This window comes from Puma concolor, chromosome B2 (genome assembly GCF_028749965.1).
Source record: "Puma concolor isolate L17-30 chromosome B2, mPumCon1.1.hap2, whole genome shotgun sequence".
Lineage (NCBI taxonomy): Eukaryota > Metazoa > Chordata > Mammalia > Carnivora > Felidae > Puma > Puma concolor.
The window spans coordinates 35,903,370-35,916,043 of record NC_141671.1 but is presented as its reverse complement, the minus strand read 5'-3'; the positions used below and the strand labels follow the sequence as shown (position 1 = coordinate 35,916,043).

The 12,674-nt window shown below is 40.2% G+C and overlaps 2 protein-coding genes across 2 annotated transcripts in view; one reads left to right on the top strand and one right to left on the bottom strand.

The window, feature by feature from the left end:
- KCTD20 (potassium channel tetramerization domain containing 20) overlaps positions 1–6,759 on the bottom strand; it is a 37,834-nt gene extending 31,075 nt beyond the window's left edge. The window contains exon 1 of the mRNA XM_025925339.2: positions 6,604–6,759. The gene's annotated coding sequence lies outside the window, so the exon portion shown is untranslated. The remainder of the gene's footprint in view (positions 1–6,603) is intronic.
- PXT1 (peroxisomal testis enriched protein 1) overlaps positions 6,517–12,674 on the top strand; it is a 43,256-nt gene continuing 37,098 nt past the window's right edge. Inside the window, 1 exon segment of the mRNA XM_086708383.1 lies at positions 6,517–6,845. Within this exon segment, the coding sequence (XP_086564509.1) occupies positions 6,517–6,845 (329 nt within the window).

Genomic DNA, 12,674 nt, shown 5'->3' with positions numbered 1-12,674 from the left:
AGAAGATGGTTCAAGGCCCAGTACCAATTAGTGTCAAAGTTTTCACTGAATACTTAGCAGAAATTATAACAGTGCAGCACACACACACACACACACACACACACACAAATTACTCCAGTTCAAAGACACTTGACACTGACCGAGACATCATCAATCTGCTAATAGCTTTTTAGGAAAAAGAAACACTAGCATATTAGATACATATGTGACTTTAATATACATCAGGATTTCAAAAATATTGAAATGTGAAGGATTACAGTATATGTTAGTGTTATGTTTTCTTGAGAAGGACTATCCTTTGTACCTAAGTTACACCTGTAATTCTTTTTTGATATTAAATGCTTTTTCTTTTATGAAAGAATGGTGACAGAAAATGATGGCCAGATTTCTTTTTGAATGGGCTTCCAATCTCTTCCCCCATAATTTTACCAATCATGAATCTCAAAAAATCTGGATCCCAATCACCTAGGACTAAAAAACACTTCTACCAGTTCAGTGTAACCTAACTAAAAATATCCAAAAATAAAAAGTCTCTTGGTTTGCTCACTCAAAAGCTGGAAAGCAATCCTTGGGGAAACATTTTTCTTCTTCTTGGGTTGAACCAAGGTCTGCTTTCCTCCCCACACCCACCATGTCTTCCATGCTTAGTTTTAGTCCTATCCCCTGGAATAATACACCCTTCAGAAAAATGGGTAAAGCAGAAAAAACAACTGCTTGAAGGCATCAAACAACTAGTAAGGGAGCCAAGACTAGACGGGAGAGAAGCTGTGATGGTCAGTTTCATATGTAAACTTGCTTAGCCTACAGTCCTAGGTCAATGAGACACTAATCTAGGTATTACTGTGAAAGTATGTGGCAGATGTGATTAAAGCCTATAATCACTTCAATTAAGGAAGATTATCCTAGATAATCTGAGTGGGCCTGATCCAGTCAACTGCAAGGCTGTAAGAGCAGAACTAAGGTTCTCTGAGAAAGAAGAAATTCAACTGTGGATTGCAGCCTCAACAGTTCAGAATTCCAACCTGCCCTTCCTGACAGCCACAATCCTATAGGTCAACTCCATGATAACTATCTTAACATATATGTGTATTTATATATAGATGGCATATATTATTGTCACGTATACACACAGAGAACCATAATCCATAACTAGAACCTTTCCATAAAGAAAACTCTAGGACCAAATGGCCTGACTAGCAAATTCTTCCACATCTTTAAGGAAGAAACTACATTAATCTTCTACAAACTCTTCCTGAGAATAGAAAAAGGAAGAATATTTTCCAATTCATCTTCTGAGGTTATTTTCTCTTATAAACATAAGCACAAAAATCCTGAACATTATTAAAAAAAATCAAATCCAGATACATAAAAAGGGATAATACATTATAAGGTTGGCTTAACATTCTAAAATTAATATAAAAATATAATTTACCACATTAAAGACTAATAAGAAATGTTTTAGATTAATAACTAAAACAGCAGTAAACAGTATGATTTATTAGGTTTAAAAAAGGCAGGTTAGAATAAATATATTCATGGAAAAAAGACTGAACATATTAATTATTCTCCCTTAATTGTAGGCTCATCATATGTGTTTTTAAATTGTATTTTATTGAATACTCCTGAGTCTCTAAGATAAGTGTTATTACTTTTAAAATGGGAAAAAAGGAAAACATTCTCTGTAAAAACAGGGAACTCTTCAAGAAAATGTTTTTTTTAACGTTTATTTATTTTTGAGACAGAGCATGAATGGGGGAGGGGCAGAGAGAGAGGGAGACACAGAATCGGAAGCAGGCTCCAGGCTCTGAGCCATCAGCCCAGAGCCTGACGCGGGGCTCGAACTCACAGACCGCGAGATCGTGACCTGAGTTGAAGTCGGACGCTTAACTGACTGAGCCACCCAGGCGCCCCAGAACTTTTTTTTTTTTAAGCTTAAGACAGTTTAAGAGAAAGAAAATATTACTACATAAGAGATTTTGAAATTTTTCAATTTAGATGAAAGAACAAATATGCTTACGAAACAAATAAGGAATTTATTAGGTTAAAATATGTGGAATAGTTTCTTAAGCAGATTATTTGACAGGATGACAATAATTTGCTTTAAATCCAAATGCAATGATTTCATGCAGAGGCATGTGTTTCTTAGGGTACTCAACTGCAAGCATGGTTCTAAGTAACGGGTGGAAGGTAGGATAGGTAGGCAGGCACAGGATAAAGGATGTTGCTTCAGCCCCGGGGCACTGGGTGCTCAACAATGAGGGCAATGGAGCACTGTGATTACCTGGCATATAATTCTCTAAACAGACTGTTATGAGCTAAAAAATGTGTTCCCCTCAAAATTCTGATGCTGAAGTCCCAACTCCTAAATCCTCAGAATGTGAGTGTTTGGAAAGTAAGATTTTAAAGAGGTAATGAAGTCATTAGGGTGAAGTCATTAGTTCAGTATGACTTTTAAGAAGAGGACATGAAGAGACATACACAGAGGGAAGCCCACAGGAGACACAGTAAGAAACAACCATTTATAAGCCAAGGAGGGAGGGAGGCCTCAGAAGAAACCAATCCTGCAGACATCTTGATCTCAGACTTCCAGCCTCCAGAATTGTAGGAAAAAAATTTCTGTTGGTTAAGTTAGTCTGTGGTACTTTTTAGGTAGTCCTAGCAAACTTATATACAGAAACAACTGCAAAAATTCTATTTCATGCTCTACCACCAAAAAAGAGATTTAGAATAAACACATGGAAGGAATCTTAGATGATTTTATGGTAGACTGTGATCTTCATATAGAGCTATAGATCACTACCTGTTTTAAGGAAGTTAAATGTTCTTTTAATAATCTCAATAATATACTGCAACTTTGCTCTCTAATTTTAATAACAGTATTTCTCATTTGCATAGCATATACAATTTAAATTTTATTTGTATTTACTTCATCTGATCCTTACAACCTTCTCTATGAAACAAATAGAAACCAAACCCTCTGGTCCCAGTCACAGATCTCTGCACTATTTGTACCCAGTATTTTCTAAAATTTTAGCAAGGTTCCCCCGGTTTTAGTAAGAACAGAGATAAAATTTACATCTATACTTATCATAAAGCCTGAGTAGAAAGCACAATCTGAATCTAAAGAATACCTTGAAATAAAATTAAACAAACAAACAAACAAAACCAAAGCCAACATTTATTTCCTGAGAATTTACTATGTGTCAGGCACAGTTCTAAGCTCTTTACATAAATTAATTCATCCCTAATAACCCTCTGAGGTAGGTACCTATGACAATCTCTATTTCAGGGACATAGAAACTGAGGAGTATTTTATACAAGTTAGTAAATAAAGGCGCCGGGATTTGAACCCAGGAAAGCCTGGCTTCAATTACCACATTCTTAACTACTACCCAATGAAGTGAGCATAAATCTTAATGCCTTTGGAGGCAGGCAGATTTAAGTCTGAACAGACTCTGGGCAAACTTAAGCTGTTTGTATCTTAGATTCTTTGACTATAAAATGGAGATAATACAAGAACGGATGTAAAAGCATTTAGTACAGTGTCTGGCACATAATAATGTCTAATTATTAAGCACTGGCTCTTCTAATTCTTTCATGAATATACAAGAACAGTCCAATAATATTTAACTTGGGGACTGCAAGCAAAAATATCAAAAGGTTCTCTTTTTGCATACATACCTCTTTCCTTCTACCTTCCAGAAATGCATATACTACCCCAATAACCTCATTTCCCTCATGAAAATATATTTAACCAGATTGTATCAGTTTTATATTCTGTCTCCCACAGAATACTTAGTAACTTTGATAAGGACAACAGTACAGTTATGTGACAACTTCAAAACATTCTGGACATTGCTCAAACATCTACTATTTAATAAAATTTCACCAATATCTTAAGCTTAACTGAATTTTTTTAAAAAAAATACTAATTTTGTAATGTCTTTGGGGAGTACAAGGTAACTTTTTGCTTTTATTTGAACTTTTACTACTTATTTCCAGCTTCAGAGTCCTTATTTTAGTACTCCCACTCTTCATGATTTGTATGTTTAGATCAGATCCTCGTTCAATCTCCATTTTTCCAGAAAACACTACTTTTGTAGTCATGTGGAAGTCTTTCCATTTTCTTCATCTACTTATAACTGAATTTCTCTCAACCTTTTCCATTTTTGAAGCATTTGTCTTGAGATGATTTAGTGGAAGAACACTCAGCTAGGAGCCAGGAGTCCTTTCCTCTGCCACCTCATCGCTCAGATTCTTTACCTGAAAGATGAGGACTCCACTATGTAAGTTTGTAATAGGTTTCCTTAGATCTCAAAGCCTCTGATTTCCATGATTCTGGGTCTTCCCGCAAGAGGTCATTCAGCATTCCAACAACTTCCCTAAACTTTTTATCCAGTTAGCCAAGTAGGGACAGGCATGGTCAGATTCAGGGGCAGAGGGAAGGCACGGTAATCAGGAAGCCCAGGGCTATAGAAGAAAAGACACTGACATTCTGTAAGCCAACAGAAAGAGATTAATGAGAGGAGACCAAAAAAAAGACACCAAAACCAGAAAAATGTCAAACCACCTAACTCTAACCTCACCCCTTCGTATCTATCTCAGGAGGATCTAAGAAACAGAAGAAGCTTTCAGGGGCACAGGTTACTCAGTCCTCATTTTCGTCTCCAGGGAGCAATCCAACTGTGTGCCATCTTTGCAATGTTGTTGCTCAAGTGGCCTCCTCCAGGGCTTTGCACAAAACAGGCATTACCTGGGTATCTGATGACTGAATTAGAGGTCAGCTGACCTGAAAGCCCTCATAAATGCTACCAGTACTGCTAGGTACCATGAACTCTGAGGACTCAAGGCCACAGGAATTACATGGCACTGGCTGCCCTGGTTCTAATGGTCAGACTGGGATGAGAAGATGTGGCCTAATGGTGTTGCTTAAATTCTGATGATACTCGAAGCAGCCCCCAGAAGGAAAAAGCACAGATTAATAGGCGCTGGCTATCTCTAACCCACCAAGGCAGTATCAGAATATGTATGGAAGTCATTTCCTACCCTGGTGTCAGAGTCCAAGAAAGCACTACCTTTTCTTTTTTTTTTTTTTTAATTTTTTTTCAACGTTTTTTAATTTATTTTTGGGACAGAGAGAGACAGAGCATGAACGGGGGAGGGTCAGAGAGAGGGAGACACAGAATCGGAAGCAGGCTCCAGGCTCCGAGCCATCAGCCCAGAGCCTGACGCGGGGCTCGAACTCATGGACAGCGAGATCGTGACCTGGCTGAAGTCGGACGCTTAACCGACTGCGCCACCCAGGCGCCCCAGCACTACCTTTTCTTAAGTTTCCCTCTGGAGAAGCCGGCTTCTTGGCTTAGGACTGGTGGGAGGGGAAGGGAGAGTAAATCAAAAAAGGGGTAAGGGAGTTGGACAGTTCTAAAAATTCTCAGGGCAGCCCCAAGGTGGTGTTTCTTAAAGTGTGGTATAACAGACCAAGGAAGGGGGTGCCTGCTTAAAGTGCAGTTTCAGGGACCCATCACAAATCCCTAGAACCCAAATTCTGGGAGTGGTACTGGCATTTTTATGAGCAAACTTACACTAGTGAACTATTGCCCCAGAATTGGGGGATGAGGGGGTGAGAGGGATTGGGGTGAGGTTCTTTGGACTCCGGATTCTCTACGTTCGACTACACCACTTTGTTTTGGGGGACCATTAAAAAAAACCCCTCCGTTTCGCAGGTTAACTAACGCAGCTGCAGCTAGTTGCTCAACAGCTAACGGGGGCACAATGTAAGGACCTGGAAAATGCATTTTCACGAACTGGTTAACCAGTTCCTCCACGGCCTTGTTTATCCCATTTTGTTTGTTCACTGGCTTCGTGTTTAAAAACAAACCGGCTCAACGCAGGAATTTTTCAATTAAGAATCACACAGTCCAAAATCGAAGAGGTTTGTTGCTAGTGCAGAACGAGGCTTGTAAACCTGAAGTCGCTGCTATAAAGAGCATGGTTTCACTTGAAAGAAAAGATCACCCAGATGCTCTGCCCGGCGCTTCTGCACTCAGAGCTACTAACGAAAAGCCAGCGGCAGAGAAGACTCCGAAGCAGGGGTGGAGTGCGAGCAAAACGCACTCTCCGCTTCAGGCAGAGTTTGATAAGTGCGACCAACTACCTAATTTGTAAAGAGTTCGACTCACCGCCAGAAACCAACCCACCAACCAACAAAAACGCGTCTGCAAACGCGTTATCAGTAAACACTCGGGGCTTTATCGTCATTTCTCTGCCGGCGGGACGAAAGCACCACAGGCCTGCAGAAAACAGTCAAGTTACACTTCAGCTGTCCCCACGGCTGCGCTAGCGATTTCCTGAGAAGGTGCCACCCCCTTCCGCGGACTGTAAGACTTTATCCTCCGCACAAAAACCGGCGCCCGAAACCCACTTGCGGACATTTTTCGTCCGGGGATTTCAGTCCCCCGCGGCCTTTCAATTGGGGTCCGACTCGGCGGGCGTCCGCCCGAGCGGCGGCCCGAGGAGATGCCCCCCTCCCCCCGCCACAAAGGCAGAGTCCGGGCCCTGCCCGCCGCCACACTCGCCCTACCGGGTGCCCGCGCCGCCACTTACCTGACGCTCCCGCCGCGCTCTCGCGCTCGGGGCCCGAACCCGCCCGGGAGGCGCGCGCGCACACCGCGCCGCGAGGAGCCGCCGCGGGGACCGGCCGTGCCGCAGCGGCGCGCGCCCCCCGCCCTGGCCGGCGCGGCCACGCGGCTGAGTCACCCGGCGCTTCACATTAAGAGTCCCCACGGCGCGCGGGGCACGCCGGGAAGGCCGGGCTCCCGGCCCGCCGCCGGGGCGGCCGCGGAGAGGTGTCCTCTTTCTTTCCCGACACGCCCCCCCCCCACCCCTGTCCGTGGGAGGACGCTCTCACTCCAGCGCAGCTGGGGTGGATTCGATTTCTGAGCTGCGGATGCCCCCTCTCAATTATTAAAGGTATAAAACGGAAAGTTACTAGTTACCTGGGTTGTTAAATAATCTTCGCAAAGCCCCAGGACAGCAATACTTAAAGAGAATTGTGGAGCCCCGATCTCTCCAAGCGTTTGGGGGAAGGGGGTACGTAGCAAGAGTAACGGAGGTCCTTAAACACGTTTTGCTTAAAAACTATCCTGGATATACGTTCTGGCCAAAGGAAGTGGGGGGGGTGGGGAGCCTGGAGCCTGCTTCAGATTCTGTGGCTCCCCCTCTCTCTGCCCTCCCCCGTTTACACTCTTGTCTCTCTCAAAAATAAATAAACATTAAATCAACAGAAGCAGATTATTGGAAAACTGGTTGTGCTAGTAAAATATTTCAACACCCGAAAAGCAATGTATGGTCCGTGTTCTATAAAACGGGTGCTGAAAACATAAAGGAAAGAAATAGCATCAATCCTTATTGTCTTGACTTTAATTTTTTTTTTTTTTTTTTTTTTTTTTTTTTTTAGAGAGAGAGAGAGAGAGAGGGAGAGAGAGCAGGGGAGAGGGCCAGAGGAGGAGAGAGAATCCCAAGCAGGCTCCATGTTCAGTGTAGAGCCCCACCACCTTGGGATCACGACCCCTCCAGAAACCAAGAGTCCCATGCTCAACCGAGTCACCAAGGTGCCCCTATTGTCCTCATTTCTAGTGGCTTTTGTGTTTTTAAAAGTTATAGAGTTATATTGATTATGCAAACTGCTTTATTTTATAATTGTTGAAAACCATATACGTTAATAGCATGATTTCTTAAATTCTGAGTCAACTTTTTTTGTTACAAAAGTCTCTGGAAACTAATTTGGGGCTAAAGATTAGGATTAGAATTGAAGTGGAAGGAATATGAGGAAACTGTTTTGATTCTCATTCCAATAGGTTGCAAATGGTTGCTGGATACTTGTATAGCAAAATTGCATTGTCAGGGTCAATAACTTTAATTTTGAAAACCGAAGCTATACATTTTTCATTATAATTGGATCTTAGAGGTCTTAGACAATCTTAGGATCCAAACTTTACAACCAAAGTAACATAGAGGATTGTTCAAACTAATGCCTTTATTTCCATTTCTATAAAGTACAATGTTATGCTTCCTTTCTGGAAAACTTTTTCTGCAGACTTGTAATATACAAAAATCTGGCACAAAAGTCAGACAAGTCATTACAGGCTAATGACTGCATCTTTTAATTAATAGTTAAGACTAAATTGTTCTCTTTTTGCCTATAATTTCATATAATGAATAGAATATCAGATCTAGCACTTTTTTGGGGTAGACACCAAGGAGATGAAAAATGAGAAATGTATATTCACAGAAAGCACTGGTTTATGCTGATTTTTATCATTTATTTATAAGTTAATGTATCTCCAAACATGAATCTCTCAGAAGCATTCATATCTGAAGCTGAAAACCCTTTCTAATGTCACATTGGCAGACCTGGAATTTTCCATTTCCGTAATGGCTAATTCAGAAGGCGATACAGTTTATCTGATCAACTGTGATGAGTCTCCTTAAATATGATATCTACTGCCAGTAAATTTTACAAAGCACCTTTTCCACTATTTTACATTGCTTAAAATTCTCAACCAACTCTGGGAGATGGATTTTACTACTCAGATTACAAATGAAGAAAACAAGACATAAACAAGAATCTAAGGTCATTAAACTATGAAGTGGTGCTGGTGGGCTGAGAATCTATATCATTTGCCCCCCAAATTCTTGCTCGGCATCCACTGAGCATATGGCAGTTCTAATAATTGCCTCCAGTTGAACTCCTCAGTGCCTCTAGGAAGCACCTTAAATGCCTTCAGCTGTTAACACCGAACCGTTTAAGGTTGATTGTATCTCAGAATGAAAATATTTTCAAAGCAATAACTATTATCAGTTATTGTATAAGAAACTAATTATCCTTTTTACATAGTACATCATATGTAGCAAATGTAAAAACAATGCAAAAATCCCAAGATTTTTGCACTCTCAAAGTAATTATATTTGCATTTTTAAAAACTAAATGATTTAGGTTGTATGATTTCTAGATCACTGCGGACGTACAAAAAAAAAGACTTTTTAAAAGACTAATCACTTTCATTTGTAAGTCCAAAATTGTGCTCAAATGTAGATGTAAATAGCTATTTAATTTCTGACTTTCTGGAGAGGGGCCGGAACCCTGCAGTTAACCCAAAATATATTCACAAGAATCGTTTTTCCTTCACTTCTATCAGTTCACCTTTGTTAACAATCTCTTCATGAAAGTCACAAAGGAAACGAAGAGTGGACCTTGAAAACATAATCAACCAAAGAATCATGAATTTTAAGTTTTTAGTGGCTGGAATTTGCTACTGGATCTTTATTGGTATATATCTGCTTTACATACAACTTCGGTAAGCCTTTTAGTCTCACTTACAATGTCTCATCTACAAATCCAACAAAACATGTAGCCACAACTCAAAGGTAGGATCTCAGAAGAATTATGTAGCCGATGATGGCAGGCTTTCAACTTTAAAAAGTTAAATTTGGTTATTTGGGTAACCAAGTAAGAGATAAGGGAAAGTGAATCCGGGTAAGAGTATTCCACTATTAAGTAAAAGAGAAATGATAGAATATCCCAGTTTCGTAACTCCCTGTGAATTAATATAGGCATTAGGCCTTAACAGCTAGGATCATAAAAAGAGAATTAGACATTATGTACCTCCTGAGGAAAGACCACACCACCACTTAAAATGCTGCTAAAGAGATCAAACCTGAATCTGATATAGACTTGAGATCCAGCTGCCAGTTTGTAGGAAACCCAGGAATATGTTGAACTGTATCATGATCATGAATCTGCAAAGTCCTCACTATGGGAAACTACAAGTCAAAGAGCCTCCGTTCTTCAAGATTATAAAGTTAATAAAAAAAATGACTTAAAAGATATATCAAAAAAAAATTTTAACTGTGTTTTGTGTGTTAAGGGAGAGACTATACTGTCTAGGAGTGAACATTTGGGTGGAAAAATCATTAAAGAAAAAAGGAAATGAAAGTGATGCTATAAAACTTAGGATAATGGTTACTTACAAGGTGCTGGTGGTAGCAAATGATTGAGAAGGGACCCTTGGAAGGAGCTTCTAAGGGTAGGTAGCAAAGTTTCTTCACCTGGGGATGGTGTTTGCCTTAGAATAATTTCTTAAGGTAAATATTTCCTTTATAGTGTCTTCTGTTTCTGTGTTTTATTTTATTTTACTTTATTTTATTTTATTTTATTTTATTTTATTTTATTTTATTTTATCTTATTTTATTTTATTCTATTTTAATGTATTTATTTTGAGGGGGGAGTAGCATAGAGATTGTGAGAAAATCCCAAGTAGGCTCCACGGTCATCGCAGAGACCAGTGTGGGGCTTGATCTCACGAAACATGAGATCATAACCTGAGCTGAGATCCAGAATTGGACATTTAATGGACTGAGCCACCCAGGCGCCCCTCTGTGTTTTATTTTATGATAAAAAGATTAAAAGGAAAAAAAGGTTGGAGAGACAGGCCAGTCCTACCCAAGAGCTGAAATGTATTTTCTCCATACCTAGCTATTTTCCAATGTATCCATTTGGTTTCCTGGAACACTATTAAGGCTAAATTATTTAAAGAAGAAAAATGCTTAAAAAAAAAAAAACCCAAATCCTTGGGAAGACAGTCTATATTGTAATACAGTTTTGAGTTATTGTCTTTTTTTAGAAGGTAAGGGATAAGTAGGTAGTAGAGTATATTTTGAGTGTTAGAGAAAAGGTAAATGGAATGATGAAAGATAAGGAACAGTTCCCTGAAACTTAATGGTTAGATTCCTATAATGGTCAGGAGAGTAATCTATAACATTTCCCATGGAGATTTTGATAGGGGCAAGAGCTCCCTCCCTCGCTCTCTCACATGTGAGGACAATTCATCTCAGAATTCTTGAACTTTTTAAAAGGGCATAGAATGCTTAGCTTGAGACTCAAGAATCAAATAAACCTCTGTAAATGGAAGTCCTATGGGGAGCCAGAATAGGAGAGTCAGAAAATGTAGAAATACGTTAGCCTGGGGCTACGGCAGACGCTGGGTGTAAACTGATAATATGTTTATCTCTCATTACTTGTGTTACAGTTTATAGACTCTGACCTTCCAAATCCCATGCACCAGCTCTGATAGCACACATTGTCTCTGTTTATGAACACAGAAGTCTCACTTGAACCCAATACTGAGAATGCTGGGAATTTTTTTTTTTTAACTTTGTAAGAGTTTTTTAATTTATTATTATTTTTTTTAACATTTATTTATTTTTGAGACAGAGAGAGACAGAGCATGAACGGGGGAGGGGCAGAGAGAGAGGGAGACAGAATCGGAAGCAGGCTCCAGGCTCTGAGCCATCAGCCCAGAGCCTGACACGGGGCTCGAACTCACGGACGACGAGATCGTGACCTGAGCTGAAGTCGGACGCTCAACCGACTGAGCCACCCAGACACCCCAACTTTGTAAGAGTTTTAAATGAACTGCATCTGAAAAAGAAAACAAATAGGCCCTTAAATATATATTCTTCAAACTAGGGTTTGAACCAGTAAACTTTAGGCTTGCAGAAGAGACTCCAGTTACCCACTGACCCACCACAGAAAACCAAGAGATTCTTTTACCTTGCTCAAACCATACCTGCTCTTTCCCTCAAAATTTCAGTAACTGAGATAAGGCAGAATCTGTTTACTGAAGTATGTGTCCTGGCCCCTTACCTTCACTCTTTAGGAAACTTTATCATGAAAAACAGATGAACAGGGGCGCCTGGGTGGCTCAGTCGGTTAAGCGACCGACTTCAGCTCAGGTCATGATCTCACACTCTGTGAGTTCGAGCCCCGCGTCGGGCTCTGTGCTGACAGCTCAGAGCCTGGAGCCTGCTTCAGATTCTGTGTCTCTCTCTCTCTCTGACCCTCCCCCGTTCATGCTCTGTCTCTCTCTGTCTCAAAAATAAATAAAATTAAAAAAAAATAAAAACAAAACAGATGAACAGTAAGATAAATGATGGGAAGTAGGGAAATTCAGGAAGGTTTCTTCTGCTTGTTAACCAGGAGCCCAAACAGAGTGTTCTTGTTTATTCGGAGTAGCAATGCCCACTTGGAAGTACATCACCGTGCTTGTGACAGTACAAACTCCATGAAAAAGGAAGTACAAACACATGAAGTGGTATCCGATTCCTAAGGCAGTGTGATATGGTGAAAAAGACATTGGAAAAAGAGCCAGATGACCTCAGGTTAAGGCTCTTCCAACACTTACTGGCTGAGGAAGTCACACACAAGCTTGCGTTTCCTAATTTGTAACATGATAACATGTTTTCCTTGAGGTTGTTATGAGGAAGAAAACATAATCAAAATATATGCAAGAGTATATAATCGAAAGCACTAGAGAAATTTGAGGTACTCTTAGTATTTGTTATTTTTTTATTTAAAACAATTTTTTATTGAAGTATAGTTGACTATTAATGTCATATGCACATGTTCCATCCAAACTAATATTATCTTTTTTTTAAATACTTTTTTTTAATGTTTATTTATTTTTGAGAGAGAGAGAGAGAGAGAGCCAGACAGAGTGTGAACAGGGGAGGGGCAGACAGAGAGGGAGACACAGAATCCACAGCAGGCTCCAGGCTCTGAGCTGTCAGCACAGAGTCCGATGTGGGGCTCAAGCTCACAGACCTGGGAGATCGTG